Source organism: Seriola aureovittata, chromosome 14, assembly GCF_021018895.1.
Source record: "Seriola aureovittata isolate HTS-2021-v1 ecotype China chromosome 14, ASM2101889v1, whole genome shotgun sequence".
NCBI classification, from domain to species: domain Eukaryota; kingdom Metazoa; phylum Chordata; class Actinopteri; order Carangiformes; family Carangidae; genus Seriola; species Seriola aureovittata.
Genome location: NC_079377.1, coordinates 26,017,501 through 26,042,918, shown reverse-complemented (window position 1 = coordinate 26,042,918; position 25,418 = coordinate 26,017,501). Strand labels below are relative to the sequence as shown.

General features: G+C 42.9%; 2 protein-coding genes across 7 annotated transcripts in view; both read left to right on the top strand.

Annotated features, from left to right (window-relative positions):
* Positions 1 to 91: 91 nt before the first annotated feature.
* On the top strand, positions 92 to 24,011 carry si:dkeyp-121d4.3 (uncharacterized). Of its 5 annotated transcripts, XM_056394782.1 has the most exons (21): positions 92 to 2,366; positions 2,520 to 2,570; positions 2,981 to 3,210; positions 3,422 to 3,464; positions 3,839 to 3,964; positions 4,554 to 4,661; positions 4,766 to 4,984; positions 5,604 to 5,750; positions 5,847 to 6,098; positions 6,684 to 6,902; positions 7,029 to 7,175; positions 7,272 to 7,514; positions 7,625 to 7,777; positions 7,869 to 8,138; positions 8,512 to 8,616; positions 8,702 to 8,839; positions 9,114 to 9,221; positions 9,556 to 9,593; positions 9,775 to 12,229; positions 12,650 to 12,761; positions 19,685 to 20,501. In XM_056394782.1, exons 1-21 carry the CDS (start codon positions 1,647 to 1,649, stop codon positions 20,299 to 20,301), a joined length of 6,501 nt encoding a protein of 2,166 aa, XP_056250757.1. In that variant the 5' UTR covers positions 92 to 1,646; the 3' UTR covers positions 20,302 to 20,501. The 5 variants fall into 5 exon arrangements, with proteins under 5 accessions (XP_056250757.1, XP_056250759.1, XP_056250758.1 ...); XM_056394784.1 differs by lacking the exon at positions 19,685 to 20,501 and adding an exon at positions 23,697 to 24,011 and having other exon boundaries at positions 7,029 to 7,514; XM_056394783.1 differs by lacking the exon at positions 19,685 to 20,501 and adding an exon at positions 21,201 to 21,606 and having other exon boundaries at positions 7,029 to 7,514.
* A 528-nt stretch (positions 24,012 to 24,539) lies between these two features.
* znf318 (zinc finger protein 318) overlaps positions 24,540 to 25,418 on the top strand; it is a 14,114-nt gene continuing 13,235 nt past the window's right edge. The window contains exon 1 of one of the 2 annotated variants that reach the window (XM_056394786.1): positions 24,540 to 24,972. In XM_056394786.1, the coding sequence (XP_056250761.1) occupies positions 24,715 to 24,972 (258 nt within the window). In that variant the 5' untranslated portion in view covers positions 24,540 to 24,714. The remainder of the gene's footprint in view (positions 24,973 to 25,418) is intronic. The other variant, XM_056394785.1, reaches the window with a different exon arrangement.

Sequence of the window (25,418 nt, the reverse complement as noted above, 5' to 3'; positions counted from 1 at the left end):
CTCCTTTAAACTATAAATGCAGGTGGATTCTTAGTTTAATCTGCCACAGTTTCAGACAGTAGAGGTGAGCGTGAGGGTTAATCAATGGAGGTTTCATTATTTTAATGATTTTGATGCATTTGTTTTTCATGTTTACAGGCCGTTAATAAGAATTAACGAGAAAAGACTCATTAAACAATCCCTAAATCATTACCTTCAACTGAAGTAATCAATTATATTTCTGAATTAAATTAAAGGAACTCATCATTTTGCTTTAAAATGGTAAAATATGACTGATAGACCCAATTACAGTGTTGGTAGTTGGTATAAATGTTAATGTCAGGTTTACACCACTTAAGACATTTAATACTGACACAAAGAAGAGAAAGACAAGGGCGTTATTTCTTACTCGCGAGGAGAACGGACAGAGATATGCTCAGTTACAATCTCCAACCCGCTCTGAGCAGATTCCACCGTCTCCTCTCTTTTTATTATCACATAAGGCATTCCAAGCATTCTTTAGTTACAAGTCATTGCTTATCTTAAAGAACTGAGAATAAAACAAAGGTAATATGATGGGTGTCTGATGATGCATTGTTCAAATGTTCATCCCATGATGTAGGAGTAGAGCAGGCTGGTGCCAGTCTGTGATCTCCTCCAGCAGCTACTATCTGCAAAACAACTTCATCACAAGACAAACTATATGCATGGTTATTATCATAAGACAAACTGTATGCATGATTATAGGGCTGTAAAGCAGGATACATGGTTAGTTAATAAATATGAGATAAATCCATATATACAATTATTCCAACAGATATTATTCTCTGTTATTCATTTACTTTATTAATTTTGAGGGATTTGACAAAAAAATAAGGTGAAAAGCTCCGGAAAAAGTTAGTAAGTGAACTTTGAGTTAAGATATTTTTTTATCACTATAAAGAGATTTAATTAAATCTAATCTAAATCTAATTTTTTATAATATTACACACTATAAAACTGAACCCCAATGTTTTGCCTTGTAGTTCAATTAATATGGCAGTTAATATTGATGGAATTAAGGTATTTTAAGGAGGTGATTAATGAATAAATCAATTGATTTTGATTCATGAAGGTATTTCTAATGGATTATGTGCAGGGTTTAAATACTTTAAAGGTGTGAAACAAAATGACCAAATAACATGAAAACCATCCATTATTCACTGATCATGTTTTTCATGTAAAATTTTTAATGTTAAAATCTTAATTTGTATAATAAAAAACAACTAAGTGTAATCTGTCCCTCCAAGATGTTTGCGTACATTCAGTCTGAGGAGCGTGGTGTAGTTCCGTCCCTCCGTCTGTTGGGGCGCTAAAGAGTCTAGACTTGGTTTGTTCGCCGTCGTTACGTTGAAAGAAGAAGAACAACAACAGCAGCAACACGTCGGTCTGTTCGTTCAGAATTTGGCTTTAAATTCTTTATTTTCTGTAGAAAATGTGTAAATTAGTTTCCGTTCACCGACTGTTTGTGAAGTTGAGACACTAAAAGAAACGGAACTGTCGCATGAATCGATGAGTTTCACTCTGAACGCGAGTTTTTGTTTCCGTTGATTAGCAACTAACTCGTTAGCTACTTTAGCCTTTAGCAGTTCCTCGCCGTCTCGGAGCCGCTGCAGCCCGGACAGGGAATGGGACGAGGAAAGGGACCGACACGGGGCCGACCCCCCATGGGTGCGCCAGGTGACGACGGACCTCCGTTCGACATCGGTCCGCCCGGCTGGGGCCCTCCTCCGCCTGGAGGCTGGGGTCCCCCGCCGCCTGATGGTTGGCCTCCGCCGCCCGATGAATGGGGGCCTCCGCCGCCGGGAGGATGGGGTCCTCCGCCGCCTGGAGGATGGGGACCTCCGCCGCCTGGAGGATGGGGACCTCCGCCGCCTGAATGGGACCCGAGAGGGCCTCCGCCTCCTGGCTGGGGACCGAGAGGACCGCCGCCGCCGGGCTGGGGACCTCATCCCGACGACTGGCTGCCTCCTCCAGAAGACTGGGGTCGTCACCCAGATGACTGGAGACCTCCACACCCCGACGACTGGAGGCTTCACCCCGATGACTGGAGACCGCCCCGCGAAGAATGGAGACGACTTCCAGAGGACTGGGGACCCGATAAGCCTCTCCCCCCTCCTGGTTGGGGACATCCAGGCTGGGGTCCCGAAGGTCCCCCTGAACCGTGGGGACCCGAGCCTGGTCCACCCGCACCTGTGCCACCTGTACCCCCGCCGGTCATCCCCCCTCCTGTGGCGATTCCTCCCCCGGACCCCGCAGCCTACGGAGCGGTGCCTCCTGTCCCCCCTCCGAGCTGCGTCCCTCCGTTCGGGTTCCCGGCCTACCCTCCCCCCGGCTGGTCAGGAGAGGTGAGCCTGCACCGCCTTATCCACGTTTTTCTGTTTTTTCACTGTGTGACTGGAAATGGATTGATCAGATTCAGGCAGGATCGATCAGCAGCTCCTGTCCATGACGTTCAGATGAGTTTATCCAGTAATAACTGACACTTTCTGTGTTCTCAGCCTGTTGTGGAGGAGCCGATGCCAAACCCGCCTCCGGACCAGCCTGAGTGGGTGAGTACAGGCCAGGTGCAGGTGTCTGACAGACCTGGTACACAACAGACAAACCCGCGGTTCAGGTCTCCTCAGAGTTTTAAGTGTTTCCAAACATTAAACTTTCTAAATTTAAAAATACATATTTTTTTCTCTCGGCTCCAGCAACAAACCATCATTTCGAATATTGATTAAATTGCCAATTATTTTGTTAATAAATCCATAAAATGTGAGAATATGCAGGAAGTGATGTGTGTTAGACCTGAGGGTGAGGTCATGGAGGACAGAACCAGGACAGAGTCACACTGGAGGAGCTGAAATCACAGTTTATGATCAAGTGGATCTATGTGTCGTGTGAGATGTGGATTTAAAACTTTTACAGATACTTTCATTAATTAATTAATATGATTATTATTATTATTATCTCTCAGATCAAAGCGTTGATCTCAGCTCCGGCTTCTGAGGCGACTCCAGGAGAAACTAAGAAATCCACAGATGAGTCTCCCGTCACCAAAACACCTGCTGCTGACCCCCCCGCCGCCGCCGCCACCGCTGCTGCTGCTGCCGCCGCCACCGCCCCGAAACCTAAATCCAAACCCAAACCCGATCCCAACAAGACCGCCAAGGCCCTCGGCCTTCTGGGAAAACGCACGTTTGATAAGTGAGTGTTTGTTGTGTGTGTGTGTGTGTTCTGGTTTATGACCGACCCCCCTCTCATACAGTCATACAGGTGTGTCACATCATTCATGATAACACAGGTTTAAAGGTTGATGTGAACACACTGGTCATGTCCTGCTGTGTGTGTGTGTGTGTGTGTGTGTGTGTGTGTGTGTGTGTGTGTGTGTTGTGTGTGTGTGTGTGTCCTTCCTCAGGCCTCCTCCAGGCAGGTCCACAGGGATCATCTCCTTCATCGGGGTAAGAAAGACTCTGACACCTGTGAACTGGTCTGTCCCAGGTTACAGGTGATTTTGACCACTCCCCTCAGTCTGGATTTTTGTCCTCTAGAATAAAAACCTGTAACCTGGACTTTTATTTTGATAGAAACAGTGAGATCTGTCTCAGGTTATACAGGAAGTTGTTTTTATGAGCTGATGTTTCTGATGCTCATTAAAAAGCCTTAAATTTACTCTTGTAAACATTATTCATCCGTTTATTCTTCTTTCTAAAAAGGAAGATCGTTCTGGACTGACCCTTCCACTGTGATCAGTCCAGGTTCTGGTTCTGGTTCTGGTTCTGGTTCTGGTTCTGGTTCTGTCAGTGATCAGTTTTCCTTTGTCTCTGGTCCTCAGCCGACGTTCGGCTACATCGAGAGAGAAGACCTGGAGAAGTTCACCTTCAGCTTTGACGCCTTCTTTGGAAACCCCAAAGCCATGACGCCCGGGGTCAGAGTTCACTTCACCGCCTGCAAAGAGAAGGTGAGAGAGGCCCGGGTTCAGCTTCCTGCAGGTAGATGAGCTCTGACTCGCTTTTCTTCAAACATCATGTTGGTTTTAATATTTATACTATATTTTATATTTTAACTTTTTAAACATTTAAAAGTTAAAAAAGTCAAAATGATTTTTGAATTATTTTCTTCAGGAATCATTTACAGCCCGAGGGAAAATAAATAAAGAGCTGAACTGTTTTTTTTGCTTGTTTTTTTTATCACATCCAACATTTTGTTGATGAATTTAAATTGTAGATTTTTATTTTTGTGGTATTTCCTCTCCAGACGTTCGACTCAGGCGTCGTGTCGTTCGTCTTCTTCCCTCTTTTACGTCCTTGTGTTGTTCAGGATTTTAGATGCTGTCTGTTTTTCTGACGTCGTGTTTATATTAATCTCATTATCGAGGTTTTATTCTTGTTGTTCAGGTGATTTCCATCAGGCTTTAAATTAAAAGTCAATAGTTAAAGTTTCTCATTTTGATCTTTTCTCTTCCAGGAAACTTTAATATTGAACCTTTGTCAGTTTTTGTTCTTGTTGATGCAGATTTTAATGAGGTGGTTGTTGTTTGTGTTCTGAAGCAGAACAGTCTGATAGCGACGGATGTGAAAGTGGCTCCAGGCGGAACAGAGAACGTGGACACGGAGATCTACGAGGCCGTGGTCAGTCAGCCAATCACGGAGCCTCAGGTGAGTCTGAACCTTAAGACTTCATCTCCTGGACCTCGTCCCGCTTCCTGTTTCCTGTTTCCTGTTTCCTGTCGCTGACCCTGCTGGTTTTCGTCGGTCTGCAGCCCGGCGAGCGTCAGTACCCCGGTCAGGTCCACGTGAACATCGGGCCCCTGAGGACCAACCTGACGTTCGACAGGAAGGACAGCACGGTGACGCTCCTGAAGAACGACCAGGTGCTCATCAACCTGCTGACCGACATCGTGACCGAGAAGAGACGAGCCACCAACATCAAACCCAAAATCCCAGCGACCTTCAGCCACACCAAGGAGGCCAGGCAGAAGGTCGGGCCCTCGGGATCCACACTCGACACTCGACCCGATAGATTCAGACGTGTTCAGAGCGTTTGGCTCCAGTGAAGCTGGTTTATTATCTGTGTGTGTCTTTGACCCGCTGAGGTCGACGGATGTTTCTGTTCATGCATATTAGTAGAAATATGATTTAACTGTTCAGAATCTGTCGACTCCACTTTCCTTTACATATTCCTGTGAGGTCGTACGTGACTCCGCCTCTAAACTCCGGTGAAAGCGACAGACAACAAATACCACTCAACCCTAACCACACACATTTCATTACATTTATTCTCCGTTCATCTATTTTACTCACATGTTGCTCTGTTTTTATGAACCTACACACTGAACACATTTCAATTCATCCACATCAGTAAAGGTTCGTTTTCACAAGAGAATTTCAAAAACTAGAATGATCTGTTGCTCAGTGACGAGCGTTGTTATAGAAAGAGCTGAGGTCGATCTGAAAGTTGAGATATAAACACTTTATTATTATTATTGTTATTAGTATTATTTATATGAAATTACCCTTTAAAAGGTGAATTGAGACAATGGAGAAATGGAGAAGATGCCCTTTGACCTCAGAGGTTTAACTCTGGACTGTGTCTGTCAGGGCGTCATCATCAGCCTCAAAGAAAACGAGGGCGTCATCAAGTCGGACGAACATGGCGAGCTTCCCTTCGACATCAAAGAAAACTTCAGTGACGTCGAGTTCACGGCCGAGGACGTCAACGAGGAGGTGGAGTTCACCGTCATCACGGTGAGGACGCCGCTGTTCAGTCTTTACCTCAAACTGAGACAGAAGATAAGAGTTTATTCTGAGACGTTAAAATCTGTTTGTTTTGTTTTCCATCAGCTGAAAACGGGGAATCGGGCGATCCGGATCCGGCGGGTGAAGGAGCCGCTCCTCCTGACGCTCTGCACCGCCACCGTCGCCTCCTCAGAGGAGGCGGAGTCTGAGGGCGAGAACGCCAACGGGGACAGTGACGGAGACTCGACCAGGTCGCTCAGAGGGAAGGCCAACGTCAAGCTGGACCTGGCGCCCAACATGAAGCTGGACACGGAGCTGTACGAGGGCATCGTCAGTCAGCCCATCATCGAGCCCACGGTGAGAGAGTCGACCGGGACGAGGTCTCAGGTCGTTTACCTGGAGTCACCTGTCCACCTGACTTACCTGTGTGTAGAAACCTGTTTCTATATAATGATTCAACCAACAGATCCTGGAGTTCTAGAAGCAGCTGGTTAGTAAGAGCTTCTGCAGCTGATACTGATCATGCTATATTAGTTACAAACAGAAAAACTAAACAATAAAAGACACAAAGAGGCGACGTGTTAATGAGATCAATAATGAGATCAATAAAACAGACAGAAAATAAAACTAATAGAAACTAAAGATAAAAGCTTTTAAATCAAGAATGAGAAGCTGTGAGGTTTTAAACTGGAGCGCAGGCTCCGGCTCCCAGGGTCCGACTCACAGAGTTGTGATCGAGGATCTCGGCGCCGTCTGGTCACATGGTCAGAGCAGGTCTGAGATACAAGAAGGTGCCAAACGGACAGAGAGGTTTAAAGGAAAATGAAAAGTATTCTAAAACTGTAAGGAGGTAAAATCTGTGATCGTAGAATAGAAACTGGTTTATAATCATGGCGTCTGTGTCGCTGCCTCCTCTCCTGACTCCGCCCACTCTGTGCTCAGCCCACCCTGCCAGGTTACCCGGGTCAGATCCACGCCAACATCGGCCCCGTCAGGACCAACGTGACCTTCGACCATCGGGACTGCGGCGTGACGCTGCTTAAGAACGACCACGTGTTGATCAACCTGCTGGTCGACATGGTGACGAGGAAGAGGAGGGCGGCCAACATCAAACCCAAAATCCCCTTCACCTTCAGCTACACCAAAGAGAAGAGAGAGCTGGTAAGACTGGTCACCTCGGTAACGGCTCGTTAACGAGTCTCCAGCAGCTGCAGTGTCAGTGAATCTCATGAAGAAGTTCTGTGTAGTTCACCTGCCTCCAGCTGCTCAGGTGTGTCTGTGTTTCAGGGCATCATCACGTACCTGGGGGCTGAGGAAGGCATCGTCAACTCGGAGGAGCACGGCGAGCTTCACTTCGACATCTGCGAGAACTTCAGCGACACCGAGTTCAACGCCAACGACATCCACAAGGAGGTGGAGTTCACGACAGGCATCGTGAGTCTGACGGAGACAGAGCCACACCTGAACCTGAGGACAGGAAGTGAACGAGCCTCATGTCCTGACGCCGTCGTCTCTGCTCTGTCTCCGCAGGTGAAGTCTGAGAAGAGGGCGATCAGGCTGAGGAGGACGAAGAGGATCGAGGACAAAATCCTGGAGGAGCAAAAGAAACGGGAGGAGGAGGAGAAGAAGAAGAAGCGGGAGGAGGAGGAGAAGAGGAAACAAGAGGAGGAGGAGAGGAAGAGGATGGAGGAGGAGGAGGAGGAGCGAGAGAAAGAGGTGGAGAGGAAGAAGAAGGAGGAGGTGGCGGCGGCGCTGGCAGCTGCTAAAGACAAAGTGAGTCCTAAATTCTTGCCTGCAGTTTTTTACATTTTGCTCATTAACTTTTAAAATCATAAAGAATCAAATGAAACCAGTTTGATTTTCTTCCTCCTGTCTCTCTGCAGTGGACTCCCCTCGGCTTCAAGACGAGGGACCCCGACACGATGGACGACATCAGCAAAGAGCGATTTGAAGGCACCGTCCTCAGAGCCATCTCCAAAAATCCTCGTAAGGAGATCAAGAAGGAGCCGGCGGAGAACGAAGCGCTGTTCGGACAGGTGACGAAAAACAATCCGCCTCAGCTCTGAAAACCCCGGAGAGAGTCTGGATTCAGAAACGTAAACTAAATAAACGTTTTTCTTCTTGCAGGTAAAAGTAAAAGTGGAGAAAATGGACGAAGACGAGAACGAAGAGGCGGCGGGTAAACCTGACGGAGTGGGAGGAGAGGGGCTGAAGATGAAGGTGAAAAAGGAGAAGGAGGATGAGGCGGAGGTGAAGAAAGAGCGGACGGCTGAAGCTGAAGCCAAACCAGACCCAGAGATGGGCCGACTGGTGATGACCATCGACGGGCAACAGAAACAACTCTCCTTCGCTCGCAGAGACCTGCTGACCGCCGCCACCATGCTGGACGGAGACAAGGTGAGTCCCTCCCGTGAAGCCGTTCGTCTGTATGATGAACAGAAGAAGATGTTGTACCTGTTCATTAACGTCTTTCATACCTTCAGTTTGATCATGAAACTGGTTTAAAATCACTTCCTCTTATATTAAATGTCTGAACTCTTAAAACCAGGTGAACCTGCAGAAACTGAATATTCCTTCACAGTTTTACTTGGTAATTAAATGAAGTGTGTTAACTGCATCAACAACAGTAAACAGTCGTGATGCACTGGATATCATATTAGCAGAGGAGTTGCGTACAGACACATGCTCCTGTATTTAAATCACTGTACTGAAATGACCAGCAGCTTGTTTCTTTGGTTCTTAATGTTAAATTTCCGTCTGATGTGTTCAGGTGCGTTTCAACATCGCCACTCATCGGGAGACCAAAGAGGAACGAGCGACCTACGTGGAAATTCTCCCCGACTCCTTCGAAGAGTCGACCGAACAACGTCGACATGTGAGACTTTAAAACAACCGTCCGCTTGTGTTGTTGATATTTGACTCATCTTGGCTTTACTGAGCAGCCATGTTTTTCTCACCAGGGCATCGTGATCGAGTTCATGGAGAACTCTGGACTCATCAAGTGCACCCAGAACCCCCAGCTCTTCTTCAACATGTCGGAGGTGATCGAGAAGAAGAAACTGGAGCTGAATGAGAAGGTCGAGTTCAGCGTCGTCCCGGTGAGTGCTCCTCTTCATCCGATTCAGTTTGAGAGATGAGGTTTTACAAGAGGCTCAGGGTTGAGAGTTAGGTCACCTCAGGACAAGAAAGGCGTTTGGTTAAAGCATTCAGGTTTTATATAAGAGAACTACTGGAGCTGAGTCAGAACAAGGTCATTTGAGGATTTTCTTATACTCTCGTCTTCATCGCAGCCTTCAAAGTTCTGCATTTTCATTACATACTTTAATGTCAATGTTTAATGTCATATTATTGTTTGTTTATTGTTTCTCCAAGCATGAAACGGCGGAGGGGGGGAACCAGGCCATCAGGATAAAACGTTACACCGAGAGCGTTTTCCTCCCCGTTCGGAAACTTGTCGGTGTCGGAGCAAACAAAGGAAAGGTAAGGAGGATAGTTTGTACGTTTATATAGATACGTAAGAAGAGATGAAACTCATTCTGGACATAACACGAGTAAAGTGACTGATTTCACACTTGACAAAGACTGAAGACTCTTATGCTTTTAACAAAATAAAAGCTGTGGTTTTATTTTTTTTTAGCCTGTGCAGAAATATTTGTCACTACATTTATGCAACTTCCGTGTAATTTCAGAAATTCAAAGCTGTACTTTGCTTTCAGTTTTACTATGTCCTAAGTTAATTAACCAGGTGTCTTCTTTTAACAAATGCTACTGCAAACTGTTTTTCTAAGTAATATGTGTTTGTCTTCTTTGGTAGATGACCATCAAGCTGACCAAAGCTTCAGAAGAAACAGAGTGAGTTATGGTTTTATTGATTTGTTATTTATTACACTCAGGAGAGCAGAAAAGATGTTTACATGTTTACCTAATATGCTTTGACTAAATGACCCATTTCTCATTCACACATACACAAGATATGTAGAAACAAACTATGTCTGTCTGTCTGTAACTTCTCTTACTTACTTTGAAATTTCAGGAAGGAAAAACCAGAGACAGACAAGCTGAAGGTGGTGGTGAAAAATCTTAGAGCTCAGGACAGCAAGACCAGTATCGGCAGACGGGATTACAGCACCACTCGGCGAAGATATGGCCGCAGCAGAAGCAGAAGTCGGAGCAGGAGTCGGAGTAAGGGTAGGAGTAGGAGTAAAAGTAGGAGCAAGAGTCCACCTAGAGACCAGTTTGGACGCATCATTAAAAGGAGACGCAGCTCCAGCATTGACCGTGACCGTAAAACCAGCAGGTTCAAGCAAAGCCGAGAGAGGTCACACAGGCGCACCAGAAGTCGCACTAAGAGTCGTAGTAAGAGCCGAAGCCGAAGCCGAAGCAAGACCTCCAGCAGGAGCCGCAGTAGGAGCAGGGAAAGGAGCAAAGACAGGCCTGGAAAGAAGAGGAGCAAAATCAGCAGAGACCGTGAAGACGGTCACAAGAGGAGGAGGGACCTGAGCCCTCCTCCCAGACGTGGCGGAGTCGTGGATGACGAGCTGGCGAGGAAGAAGCGGGAGCTGGAGGAGCTGAACGAGATGATTGCCTACAAAAAGTCACTGGTGGACATAGATCCCAGAGGACTGGACCCTGGACAAAGGACCTGCATAGACTATGACCATGGCAGGATCGCTGTGCCGCTCACTGAGTACAAACCAGTCCGGTCCATCCTGAAGAAACGGCCCGAGGGACCTGAGTACCACCAACGTCCTCCTCAACCCTACGATGATCCCTATTATGACCGGCCATACAGTCCATACCAAGATCGGCGGTACGGTGACTGCTACGGTGGTCCGTACGCCAGCCGTCCCTACGCTGATCGCCCTTATGGTGACCGTCCTTACGCTGACCGGCCTTATGAAAGTCGTCTCTATGGTGAACCTCCCTATGCCGGCCCTCCGTCCACCAGCCACCGTTACACTGATCGCTACGACGTTTACGATGAACCCTATGACGATCGCTACTATGACCCAGCGTATGCAGACCGACCTTACGATGATCCGTATCGTCCTGTAAAACGGAGCCAGTCTCCAGAACCTCATGGTCCCTCGTCTTCTTCACAATCAGCTGCCTCCACCCAACCTTCGTTGACACATACTGGCGCCAGTTCATCCTCCCAACCACCTTTCAGACCTCCTTCTCCCACAGAACCACCTCCTAGAAGCCCTTCTCCCAAACTGAAGAACACAACACCACGTCAGTCGCCTCCTGCTGAGAAACCACCCCTAGACCGTTTTCTTGATATGCTCAATAAAAAGGTGGGTGCTGAAAAGAAATCAGAACCGGTTCATGTTAACGATGACTTACTCCCTCATGAGCGGGCACTTCAAGATGGCGTGGGATTCTCTCGGATTGTGGGATTGACTCAAGAGCAACCCAGCAGCAGTCGAGCTCTAGAAGCGGAAAAGAAACAACTGAGCCCTAAACGGTCCTCAGTAGAGAGAACAAGCGAGGAACCAAAGAGTGTGACAGAACCCTACGACAAGATCCAGAGTCTACTCCGTACGATTGGCCTGAAGCTGAGTACAGGAGATGTGTCCAAACTGGCAAGTCGAGCCCAGGAGAAAATCTACAGCCCAAAGTCCTCATCCATAGAAAGAGACACTTTGTCATCCCCAAGAGAAGACCTACGAACAAGTAGAACAGGTTCAGTTGAATCTGAACACATCCACTCCCCCTCCCCTGTCAGGTCCTCCAGTTTGGAGCCGCTCACCAGACATAAACCTGTCTTGGAGTATGAAGGGTTCCTGGACCAGCAGGAGTTGGAGGTGCTAAAAAAGGCGCAACAGCTGCAGAGTTTTACCAAGACAATGGGGAGTACCTGTTCCACCACTTCTCCAAAACCACCTCCTGGCCCCCCACCTGCTCAATACCAACATCCACCTATTCCAACCAGTTGGTCACTGGGAGTCCCCACCCAGGTTCCCCCAGAGGAGTGCTCCATCAGCCCCACTATGGGGTCTCCAACAGCTGGTCAATCACAAAGATTTGGATTTCCTCCTGGTCCTCCTCCTGGACCTCCTCCCCGGCGCCTGGGACAGCCTCCTCCAGGACCTCCCCCTGGACCTCCACCCCGGCGCCCTCCTGGTCAACCTTTCACTCCACCCATCAGTCAAGCAGCTTTACCTTTCCTTGGCCAACCTCCTACAGCTCCATCCCTTGACTCCTCCAGTCCTTTGCAGCCTTCAACCACTGCCACGGTAATACTGACGCCACTATCATCAACACCGGCAACACTGAGTACTCCAAGCAATGACCAATCAGCCATCTCTACAACTGTGGCCAGATGCCTGAAGGTTATAGAGACGGTTAAGTCTCTGGCTGTGCAGCCACCAGCCAAACCAGTCAAATCAGTCCAGTTCAGTTTACCCACAGAGTCTCCGTCAGTCTCCAGTCTCCAGACCTCAACAGAGACAGACGACGATATCAAGGCAAAGCAGAAGGAGAAGGTACGATCAGTAGTGGTACTAGTGTACTCATACCTTGACTTGAGTAAAGTAAAAGTAAACAAGTACTTGTAGATGTAGTCAAGAATAAAAAGTAAAGAACTCAGCGGGAGGATTAAAGACTGATTTGTTGCACTGATGACAAGGGTGTGTTTTTTTGGCACAACCTCCTTGCGTGCATCAGAATTTCAGTTCTTATGAGATGAATTTTTAATTCCCCTTGTCTTCAGAGCATCCGTTTGAGAATGAATTTGTCTGCTGTCAGTAATGCAAATGGATACATTCTCTTACCTGCAAGTATTCATTGGGATAGCTAGACACAGGTGCACTTAATAAAGTAGAAACCTTAGAAATGATAGAAGACCTCCATGTTTCAGCTGCTTGACTTGAAGCATTGACAAGGTATTTGTGTTCATGTTGCAGCTGGATTTGTATAACCAGAGGATTATGGAAAAGAGGGAGCAGCAGTACCAGGAGATGATAGCCCGCAAGAAACAAGGAGAGAGGAACAAGGATGGCACACTGATCTCCCCAGGTATCAAAACTTGTTGAATTACATATTAAACTTAACTAGCCATCTTTGAATTACAGAAATTTGCAAGTTTATCATCAAGTAAAGTTATGTTCTCGGTGTGTTTCAAAGATGTAAATGTACAAATTAACATTATAAAGCTGCATGACATTTATATTACTTTTAGGGTTAAAGACAAAAGATAAACACATTGTTTTCTTTTTTCTTTACCTAGACAGGAACTTTGAGCTGGATAAAATAGATTTCTTTCTCCCAGAGTTATCCAGGCCTTAACGAGAATCCCAGAGATACTTGATTAGCCACATATGGACATGGTAGAAATGTTACGGATAACATGATGGCAATATTGCTAAGTTTCGTCTAGATCTAACTGCAGGAAACGTATAATTAGCAAGGCCTGATTAGCCCAGTTAGGCCCTGTGATAGAGATCAGTCTAGTACGAAGCTAGATCGATGCTTCTCTGTTGATACCATCTTGCAATCTGATCGATTCCAGCAAGGTAGGAATGGATTTAGAATTCAGCAAAGGATTTCACTCAGTTGTTAAAACTCCACAGATTTCCTGCACTTTATTGAGGTGTGTCTTTTTAGATTTCATGATAGAGATTGATGATCCCAGCAAGGTTTGTCCTCGATTTGGCTTTGCTAGTGTACGTTTATCTAGCAGCACCAACATGTTTGCATTATTATGGAGTTGCAGTCGCCTACGGTGGATCTTCCGGCGTATTAATCAAGCTTCCGCACATAGATACAGCTACACCTTGACACGGAGTCGAAAAGCCGTCTTTAAGCTTAAGCTTTGCAGTGATACAAAGATCAGGCGTTCTTCTGCTACAGAGGTCAGTTCGTCCATCCACTGCACACCTTAGCCGAGCCTATTGGTTTGTCCCAGCGATCAAGAAAAGAAGCCAACTACAGTCCCAACTTCACAAAGTAACATCTTTTTCCTCTTCAATTTATGACTTCATTGGTATCTAGCTTTAAAGAAACTCATTTGAGTCCAAAAAGCACAATGTAGTCAGATGAGATTTCGAGATGTTTAGATAGATATGTTTGTAGTAAGGTTTTGTTTGAAAATTTTAATAGTAGAGCTGATACAAAACCCAAGTTTCAGTTCTGATGCACTAAATTAATTTTTTTTCATCCTTTGTATGATTTTAACTTAAGTATTTGATACCAAGTACCTGACAGTTTTCAGTTCTTGATACCACAGACACATTTCGGTCAGTTCCAAAAAATGATTGAGGTGTGATATCCAGCCCTGGTAGTTAGCTAGACATGTAGTTACAGTGATATTTTCAAGTGAGGTAGTTTTTCTGGGTTGGGTATGCTGTTTCCAGCTTAAATACCGTTACACTCAGTGGTCACTGAGTTGCATCTTCTCAACCAAATAGTGAGCCTCAGACGTTAACACAACATGCAGTGGGATAGTTGGTGTTAAATAGGAGGTGTCAAAGTTGAACGTGAAGACATTCAGTCTCACAACAGCAACGCATAGAAGACAAATCTGTGTCAGTGAAAAACGATGATGAAGCCACAGTGGTGCATGATCATTAACACATAGGAAATTGTCACTTTATACATAAGAGTAAGTAATGATTTCATCCTCTTTGAGAAGACGCCGTGGCATCTCTAATGAACAAGGGAGCTCTGTTCACTCTACAGCTATGTTCCGGTGGATACTTTAATTTTGACTAGAGAAGGATGTGATAGGATTTTCTCAAGCAGTCCATCCGGTCAGTACTGATACTAAGAAGTTGCATTTAAACAGTGACCACTGAGTGTATTCACAGTACAGCTAGTTTTAAATGAAACATATGGTTAACTATTGTAAAGACAGAGATATCAAATCTGCTACATGCTGCTGTTCACATAAACCTAGAACTCACCTTCAGCATCCAGGATCAACATTTTAGGAGGAAGACCAAGATAAAGGACAAACCCCACTAACGGATCAGTCTGTACTACTATTTGTAGTACTAAGAGGTAGCACTAAGTAGGTAGTACTGTCATATTACTACTTATTCCTACTTGAAGTTGGCTAGCAGCTCCCTCATGTCGACTCGTCATGTAGCTGCCATTGTCTGCTACAAAAAAGACATGAAATCCTCTCAAACAATACTTAAGAGATCATGTACATCATGTTTTGTTCAGCCTGAGGCTGACTGCACCAGGAACACATGTGGTCCAGGAGCACATCTGGTCCAGGACTCAGTAGGCCTTTAGGTTCAGATAGCTTTTAAAGACGTGGCCTAAATAGTTTTATAGTTGGGCCCGGACCATGCTGTTTATCTCACCTGTGTCTGACAGTTGTCAACGTCTTGGTTTTCATTTCGGCGCTTGTGTCAACAAGTGAGAGCAGCCACACAATCTATGTGAGACCTGAGTCTGAGGGACGGCTTGAGCCTTACAGGGCCACATCATCTAGAGTTTCATCATCTCGCCTATCTTTGCATTTATTTGTGGTTCCCAGCAAAAATAGACAGGGAATATATTTGTTGATGTCATATTGACATCAGATCAGCAACATTATATAAAACCGACACTTATATTATTATTTTTTTAACTATTTTAGCTGTTATTGAAGGAGAAAGTGGGGGCTACATATACGCTACCTGGGCTATAATTATATGATGCTAATAACGTATCAGAGCATTAAGTGATTGGCAGTAGTTTCAGTGAGGTAGACGTCACACACAGGTGAGGTAAGAGGTGTGGCCCAGGTGTTAAGAATGTAAGGGCCATTTCAAGACTAACATACCCATACATTTAATTCAGAGGGTATACAGGTTTTTGTCCATTTCTACATGTGAATTGTAGGAGTGGTTTTTGCCACATGAGGTTGACTTTGGTAAATTACATGACTATATCACGTAATTTCAGTTTTCTAAGAATTTCATGCAGCTGTAACATTCATCTTGAAGCGACAAAAACCAGTCATCTTTTAAAGATATTTGATCCATAACTCTGGTCCATCTGCTAAACAGATATATAAGTCATGTTCATGAAAGTATTTTACCGAGTCTCTACATCAAGGCCTTCTCCTGGAATTAAGCTGTTAGAACAGCCTACCTTACGATCTTTTTAGAAGTTAATGTAGTTTTATTTTTGGCTAGTAAGTCAAATTCTCCAAATGTTTCATTTTTTTTTTTTTGTCTACAGAATTTTGTGTTGCACATTAAAGAATATTTCCATTCCTTTGGTAAGTCTTTGAGACAGGTCCTAGTAAAGCTGATCAGGGTAAGTCAAGTTTGCTCAATTGTGTTTATGTCAAACTGAGAATAGTGTAGATGCATTTTCTGTATATCCAGAAAAGTGACGTTTTATCAGAAGATCCAGAGGACTATTTGTAATTGTGGTGTAACATTAAGCTTTCACCATTCATTTCCAGTGACTGAAGTTTCAACATGTTTTATTTATTTATTTGGATCAGAACCACCCAGTTTATCAGCCAGGTAATAACCCGATTTAACAAAACAACAGAAGATATAGTACTGCTAAATTGTGATATCACTGATGGTCAGAAATTAATTACGTTAGTGATTTGACAGTTTAAGAGATTAAACTTTATTTTTCTTAGGCAGACCTCCATATGTGAGCAAATAAACACAAAATAAGAAGGCTATATTTGCAAAGCTGTAAATTCCTCTCAGCTCCTGATGCAGCAACACATCCCATAGTGTAGATATTAGTTTGAACCACTAACTACTTCTACACACTAGCTAACCCTTAAATTGGCACAATTACATGTTTCACCAGCAGATAAGGGTATGTTTTTACTTCATTGTTCTGTATGTGACATTTGTAAACAGTGTTGTAGTCAAGTTACCAAACCTCAAGTCCAAGCCAAGTTTCGGTTCTCCTTTGTCTGACTCCGAGTTCACATCAAGTCGATTAACAAAAGGCCATGTTAGAGTCATCGAATTCATGGTCAGTGACAAAGGTCACGGCTGAGTCAAAGAGGTAAGGTTGACGTGTCCAAGGACTTTCCTGCATCATCAAGTACATTTCTAAGCTGAAGGCAAAACCATTAATGCTTTAATGCTGAAGATGATTTACCATAGCTGAATTAGCTTGTCTTATTAGTCTGTGAAATTAATGTTAGCCCAGGAAGCTAACATAGAGAGCTTTTACTATAGGGGTAGAGGCTGACAGTCATTTATCCTTAGCATTAACAGTGTTAGATGCAACTTACTGATGGTCTGTTGTTAACATTATGGCCAACTCTGTACCTGTAAGCATTAAACAGAGAATCCGAATGTCACTTCTTAATGTCATGCTGATTATTCCTAAAATATATTTTGAATAATGTTAAGTCACATCTTGTCCAAGCTAAATTTGTTTACTTTTTGATAAGCTTTGGCTAATAAGTATATTACATCGGCATTTTAGATTCATTAACTCAATAACTGTGAATTGGAAACGTAAGAATTCTTGGTCATGAGCTCCCTTTTCCTTTCAGTCTGTGAAACCGTCTACGTTAGCTCAGGAAGCTAATGTAGATAACTAACGTCATTAGGGGTCAGCTGGATATCGTTAGCTTTAGGGATTTCAGACGCAATTTATTGGTAATCTGTCATCAATACGGTAAGTGGTCAACTCTATACCTAACATCAATCAATATGACCCACCTCTAAATGTCACGGTGGTTATTCTTAACTGTAATTTTTGAGTGGTCATGTTGGTGAAATCTATCATTCTTTTTAATAAGTCCACTAAGTAAGTATCATTGCTTAGCAAATTAAATACCGGTGAATGGGCCCCTCACAATAATGGGTGTAAACTAGCCTTTCGTTTTAGTCTGTGAAACACGTTAGCTTAAAATTGCTTCGAAGTTGACCGTCAAGTACGAGCTTTTCACCATTTTATTAATGATGTTAAAATTTCAAGTTGAATCACCAAAACTGGGACTTAGATTAGACCTGAATGTGAGTCAAGGATTCAGTCACTACTGAACTGCAGGTAGATATCAGAGGTTCTTAGCAAGGTGTTTCCATTAGTAGCCACAGTCTGGATATTTGTAAACGTAAAATTCGGTGTATGTAACTGGTTGTACAAGAGCTCAGAAAAACAATTTACTCAGTTCAGTTTTTGCTTTTGTTTAGTCTTTGAATTAGAACACTGTCATGTCTCCGTCTGTGTTTGAACACTCTTGCGGTTCCATCACCCAAACGACAGTAGGCCAACTCACTCCTCTCATTTTTGCGCATTTAAATCTACCGTGATTTCTGTCCCGCAGTGAGTGTCATCTTTGCTTTTCAATTTGCTGCCCAGGTAACTTCCACGTCCTGTGATTGTTAACAGGATGGACAACCAGACTCCAGTTTACATCAGTTTGGGTTTGGAGATGACGAGGTCCAGTATGGAGTCTAGGAACAGAAATGGAAAACATTAATTGTCCCAAATGACCTAAGAAGGAAAAAAAAAAAAAACTTTTTACAGAGTAATGGGCCATTTGATCCATTAGTTCATCCACCAGCCTCACAGTTAATACCTGCATTATCATTCTAAATCAGTGACCAACAGCATATTAATTTTAGGACACATTAAATGGGCTGCTTTCAACCCAATATACATTCATAGTCGTGCCTTTTTAGCGTTTTTTACCTTAAATGTCCAACAGAATTTCATTAACATACATCCAGTTAACCATTATCTGACATTCAATTCCATTTCCTTTCTCTAAACAATATACTGGACCCTGAATTCACCTCAGACCATAAGAAACTTGGAATGAGGCAGGTTAGAAGAAAATTATTTTTTTATAGAGAAATTATCAATTTCAGATATTGATAGATTCGATATATCAGGATTAAAATGATTTTAGTGCTTTTGTTGCATGTTACATTTCCATGCACAGCCAGTATTGATGAATGGGGGTTGTACATGCAGTGAACTCAGCATTTAGCTAGGGAGACTAATAGATACACAGCTAAAAGTTCAGAGCTATCCAAATCTCTACTGTGTTAAGTATTTAATTATTAATGCAGTTTTATTTTAAAGTGTTCAAAAGGTTTAAAATGAAACAGACAAGTTGTACATTGCAGAATGGCAATATTGTCTTGACAGTGAAGGTAGGTGATTATTTTGATTTCTTCTGATTTTTTTTGAAAACCACTGTGTAATTGCCTCAAGTTACACATCTGTCACTAAAATCATTGCATTAAACTGAACAAGGTGCATAGATGTTATTTAAAATTCACAGATACAATTACCATAAACATTTTTCTCTGATCTGTAGGTTGTTTTTTGGTTTTACATTCATACGTTTTTGGGTTATCCCTGCGTCCAAAGTAAACAACAGAACCTGACGATTACCTCTCTGTATGCAGTAAATATCACTGTTAATGACACGATTGATTTAGGGAGCTAGAAAGCTTTAACAGATAAGATTGTTCTCTTCAGTTTCACAACAATGGAAAGTCGAATTGGAGCACAAAGGTTAATGATTAAAATGGCTACAAAGAATTTGAGAGGGCACAGATTATTTTTTATTTTCAACAGAAATAATGGTAAATATGGTTGTGGTAACCTGTAAAAATCTGGAGCTGGTTTAATAAAGATCGACTGGCTATAGTCCAGCAGTCAGATTTCACCTAGATGTCGAAGTTCAGTGGTCCGTTCAGCTGTCCGCCTTCTTCCAGAACGTCTGGATTTTGTCCACAGTGGATGGGCTAGATGACCATTTTTAAATTTTTGTCCAGCTGTGTTGTTCACGTTAAAGACAGTTTGGACAATTCTAAGAATAAAACAAATACGGGCCAAAGTCTTCAGACCAGCCAGAAGGATCTTTGTGAAACCAGCTCAAGGACTAATGCAGAGTTGTAGCTTTAAAGGTCCTATTGCAAGAGATAGTTTAAGATCATCTGGTGTGAAAGATTTGTAAGGTTTTGAGTCTCACAAATGTATTATGTTAAAATTCCCAGGTAAGCCGATCAGCAGCGAGCCCAGGAATGTATGGATTTGTGGTCATTCGCTGGTGTACTGGGCTGAGTCTCGAGCCAAGAGTCCAGAGGTAGGTATGCAGCTGGGCATGGACCCCAGCAAGGTGGCCATCTGGTGGAAGGGCACCCAGGGCATGACATGGTCCCAGCTTCTGCCCCAACTCCACCAGTTGAAGGTCACCTGGCCCAACCCAGATGTCCTCATCATGCACCTGGGCGGCAACGACCTTAGTACTGACAGCCCCACCGACCTGCTCGCCTCTGTCAAGAAGGACCTGACTTCCATGAGGAGTATCTTCCCGCAGTGCGTTCTAGTGTGGTCCAACATCCTTCCTCGAAGGGTATGGCGCCACTCGACCGACAGCCACGAAGTAGATCTGATCCGAACCACAGTGAATCGCAGGATCCAGAACATCATCTTAGAGCTGGGTGGCACTTCGCTTACCCATGACAACATCCGTTGCGGTGCAAACACGGGCCTTTACCGGGCTGACGGCGTCCACCTGTCGCCTAAAGGCATCGACGTTTTCAATCTGAACCTTCAAGATTTTCTGGAGAAGTGGGAGATGGAGGTGAACAAGGCCTCTGAGAAAAGTTAAGAGTATCACTTATTTTCCATCGTTTTTTTATGTTGAGAGTCCGGCAGAAAAACAAATAACTGCAAAGACTCCACTCTCATAAAAGTGCTTTGTTAAAATATCCGTCATACGTTTGTACTTTAATTTTACCATGTAGGAACTTACGGTTTTAACTGTTAACTGTTTGTCTGACTTCAAACAATAAACTCAATATCAGCTGATCTGCTGTTGTCCCTCGTTCATTAAGATAAAAGACAGATGTCAGAACCCGCAGCTATGGATGGGTTTTTTAAGAAAAGATATACTAAGATACTTATTTAACAAATGTTGATTAGTTAATGTTATTTGACAGATTTGTGGCAGCAGTTATTATAGTGTTGAACATACAGAGATGTTACTGTTGAATGTAAAATGGGTTGTGAGTAATGACATGATTTTGTTTTTGGTTGGAAATGAATAATGAAGTCCTTTTATTTAGTGCTGGGAAATATGACTCAATGTGTTGCAGTAAAATATTCACCAGTTTAACTCCCTCAGACACGAGTTTCTCTCAACAGAGTTAAAGAAATGCTATTTTAAGTCATTACAACTGTAATTTTAAAAATTGCATCTTATTTAATTTTCTTTTTAAATGGTGTTAAAATAATGTTATTTTAAAAACTAAACAGTTTAGTCCAAAATTATTGTTATTGATGTTGTACAATCTGCCTGCCTTACATTGTTTAAATTTATTTATAAACACATCCACTGTATTTCCTTTAAATATCACGATAACTTAATTAAATACTGAGAGTTACTAAGATAATTAGCTGCTGTTTAATCACCCAGCACTATATGTGGTCACTTTATTCTCCACTGAAGTTTCCGGGCTGTGTTGTACCTGTTGGAGCCGACAAGGTGAGTCTTTGTTTTCTCTGCAGGTTCTTGTCAAGACGGAGCTGACGATGACTCGACTCATCAGGCGACCTGAACACTGTCGAATCATCAGACTTCTCTGGTCGTGCAGCGCTGCAGCAGACCCTCTGACTCGTCCACTCGAACGACCAGAAATGAGAAAATGTGTTTGTTTTCTTGGTTTTCCATCCATACGACCACAGAAAACTGCTTCATCAAAAGAACCTCCAGACTCACCAGCAAACCCGGTTTTCATGAAACAGATTAAAAATACATCTTGTAAAATATATATGTATTATTACCAGTGTAATAGTTCAGCTGTGAAGGCTGTAACTAAGCATTTAGCAGAATTTAAGACCCTCAAAAGAGCAGATTTCTAATCCAAGATGTTCTCGTTGACTATGCAGTGAAATAATGAAAGTCGTGAAACCTCAAATGACCAGGTAACAAAGTAGGACCCACCGTAGGCCGTTGTGCTTAACTACTTCCTACTTCCAAACTTATTATAAATTAAAAGGAACAAAAACCGTTGAATCCTGGAAGTTTTATTTTCCTGTTTAATCCAAGATTGTTAAACATCTTGTGATTTATCTTGCAGCTTTTTCAGGGGTTTTCTGACCTTGGGAACCTCTGGTTTACTGAATTGTTCATTGGGTCAAAGCTGCAGACATATTTGTAGTGATGCATTTATCTGAAACACTAAAGAAAGGCTCCAACTAACATTTATATTATAGATCTGTTTTTTTTTCACATAACATTTGAAAATACTAAAATAGTCCAAAACATTGACGAGCGCATAAGATGATTCATTCAAATGACATTTTGTCTGACAAACTGTGGAAAACCAAAAGTTCTTATGTGACAAAGAAAAGCAACAAATCTTCACGTTTGAGAAATTTGAATTATTGAATGTAAAGAAAAAAAATGGATATGAATCCACCTTTAGTTTGTAAAATGTGACCATAATGTTGGGAACTCCTGTACAATCTAATAAAATGCAAAAACCACAATCCTGCAAGTAACGCCACTTGGATGGTCGAGTGTACTGTAGTTCTCATAAAACACTGAATTAAAATTCACTCTTGAATAGTTTTTTTTATTAAATTGCTGTTTACTTTTATTTAAATGTGAAGATATTTGTCTTTAAATATTATCAGATCTTAAGTTAGAATCATGAACAACAAAAGCTGTTAATAAAAAATAATTATTGTTAAAACTTGAAAAACAACAAAAATCCAATAGTATATATACTTTATTGTCCTCCAAGAGGAATTTATATTTAGAAACAAAGTATATCTGTGTTTTCTATAATTAAAAATTTTCCCAAACTAAAAAAATACTATTATACACTGTTTATTTGTTTGTCCCCATCACTTGTATTAAAGGTGCATCAGGATAAATGATCACAGCAAGTGAAACCTGTTCATATGTAAATATGCACACCTTGATTTGAATTAAGGGTCTATGGATTGTGCCGTTCACGTACTTAATATATTTCATTTTTATGTAACAGCCTCCACTCATTAATATTTTACAGCAGGTGATGCTGCATGGTCAGGTGTTACAACAGAGGATGTTCACCTGGGCACAGACCTGCAGGAAGACTGAAGCTACTTTCTTTACAGCTACTGAACTGTAGAAGTCGATGAGTCAAAATAAGCCACTGTTATTTCCATTATCAGTTAATCAATTAATTCTGTCTAAATGTTAAATTTTCCTTCAGCCCGGGATGATCTGTTTCTATAGTTAGTTTTATTCAGCGGCACAAAGTTAACTATCACAAAAAAATGCTTAAAATCCTCAAATCTGAGTATCTAGAAACAACAAATCTTTGGCATTTAACGATATATTGACGATCAATAACAGCTGCTAATGAATTTTTGATGACTCATTAACATAATAAACATTACAGCCCTACTGTTACAGTATCGGAGTAATGTAATCAACTGTCACAGGTTATGTCACATGTCCGTCCACATACTTTTGGCGATGATTATCTCGGGCACGTTCAGATTTCAGTTGATCTGCATATTTGGATGTTGAGAATGAGAAACGATGTAAATACTTTTCTATTGTCTGATACTGAAATCACTTTTTATTCAATAAAAATTCTCTAAAATGAACAAAAATTCGTCTTTCGTGCTGTTTGTTGTCGTTTTCAATCAGTTGTGTCACATTGAAAAGTTCACAACGTCTGATATTCTGTGAATGAAGCTCAAAGATTTTCCAGATGTTGAAAACTTCACATCACAAACTGGAAATTAAACTGAACCCTTATGAAAACGGTTCATGTCAGTAAAGACAACACGGAGGTTTGTGTTTTGAGTGGAGGAGAGGTTCTCAAGCTTGGGATCGGAGCCTCACGTGTGGCCGCTTGACAAACAGACAAGGTCACAGACGATTTCTCGAACATGTCAATTTTATTTATTCAATGTATTTGTAAAATATATTCACCACTTTGAAGGGAACCATTTTTTTTTTTTATATATATATTTTCAGGCTTTTTGTGCCTTTATTTACAGTGCAGTAGAGAGAGTCAGGAGATGGGGAGGCAGAGAGAGGGGGAATGACATGCAGCAAAGGGCCGTCTGATGCGGGACCCGAACCGGGGCCGACTGCAGCGAGGACTGAAGCCTCTACACATGGGGCGGATGCTCATCCAACTGAGCTCGACGCCCCGAAGGGAACCATTTTTAGCAAAGAAAACATCTGATATTTTATAAATGTTTGTGTGAGTACTTTAATTTTTCTAGAATAAAGTTGAAAATGTTTTGTTGTAACTATTGTTCAGTCTTTCTCAGCTGAAGTCAATTTAAACATGATAAGTATTAACCTGAAACTAATCTAAAATGAATTTATCTGAGATTACTTTGAATTCTAGCTGGATTGAATAATTTTGTTCTAAACCAGCTAAAAAATATATTATTTGTTGAAGCCATGAATAATGTTATGTTCTTCCACCACATTGGATTTAAAACAGAATATTAGGTTCGCGGGTGGTAAAATTAAGATTAACTTCAAGATCATACAAACAAAGTGAAAATCATGAGGAAATTTAAAATGAATCCAAACTTCAGAGATATTTGGAACAAACTCGACCCTTTAGACCAAATCTAACTTTAAAACTTTAAAATCCTCAGAGGATGATCCAACGTGTCAGCAGAAACCCTCCGACATCAGAACCAGACCTTCAGACCCAAACACTCACTGACTTTCCAACAACAGCTGTTCAGTCACACAGAGACTCTGGTCCAGGGGCCACTGACCCTCTGAACATGTGTTATACCGTGTTGTTCCTGCAGGGGGCACCAGCTCGTTCAGTCCTGTCTGTTTATTTCTGACAGTAGAAGAAGAAGTGGTCCGTATGCATGCACACAGCATCGCGCTGGAAATCAGTTTGTTTTGTTTTATATATCAGATATTTGAGCAGTAGGTTCACACAGACAGTGAACTGCCTGCAGGTCTCTGGTTTGCATTGAATAAACGCTGGAAACATCCGCTGGTTGACCGCGGGGAGGCGGAGAATCTCTGCAGGAGGAGATGTACCGTGGTCGGCCTCCGCCGAGAGGAGGCTACCCGCCGCCCTTCGAAGGCCGAGGACCGCGGCCTCCGAGGCCCTACCCGGCACCGGACTACAGAGACGACAGGAGCCGGCCCAGGCCTCCCTACCACCACGGCTACCACGACCATGCTCCCCCGGACTCCTACCGCCGCTCCCCGCCGCGCAGGAGGTACCCTTCCCCCGGGTCAGGGAATCACCGAGGCGGGGAGTACTGGGCCGGTGGTCCGCCGAGAGAGGTGGGTCAGCTGGTCTAAAAACAGGGTCTGATTAAAATGAACCGGATGTATTTTATTGGTGTTTGTGTTTCTGCATAATGCATCATAGTTGCAGCCAGCTGACGTCATTCTCTCTGTGTGCATCGTTTATTATCTGAAAACCAAACTCCATTAAGAAAACTGGCAGTTTATCACACCGTGTTTCTACTGTGATAACTGTGGAGCTCATTATTAAATGTTCCTCACATTTTCCTGAGTGAACTTAAATCCATAAAAGTTTAATTTTACCGCCTAATTATCTGTCCCGTTTTAAGTTTCTAAACTCTAGTACACTGTGCTAGCTAACGCTCAGCTAACTAACGCTCAGCTAGCTAACGCTCAGCTAGCTAACGCTCGCTAGCTAACGCTCAGCTAGCTAACGCTCAGCTAGCTAACGCTCAGCTAGCACAGAAAACAGATTCTAAAAG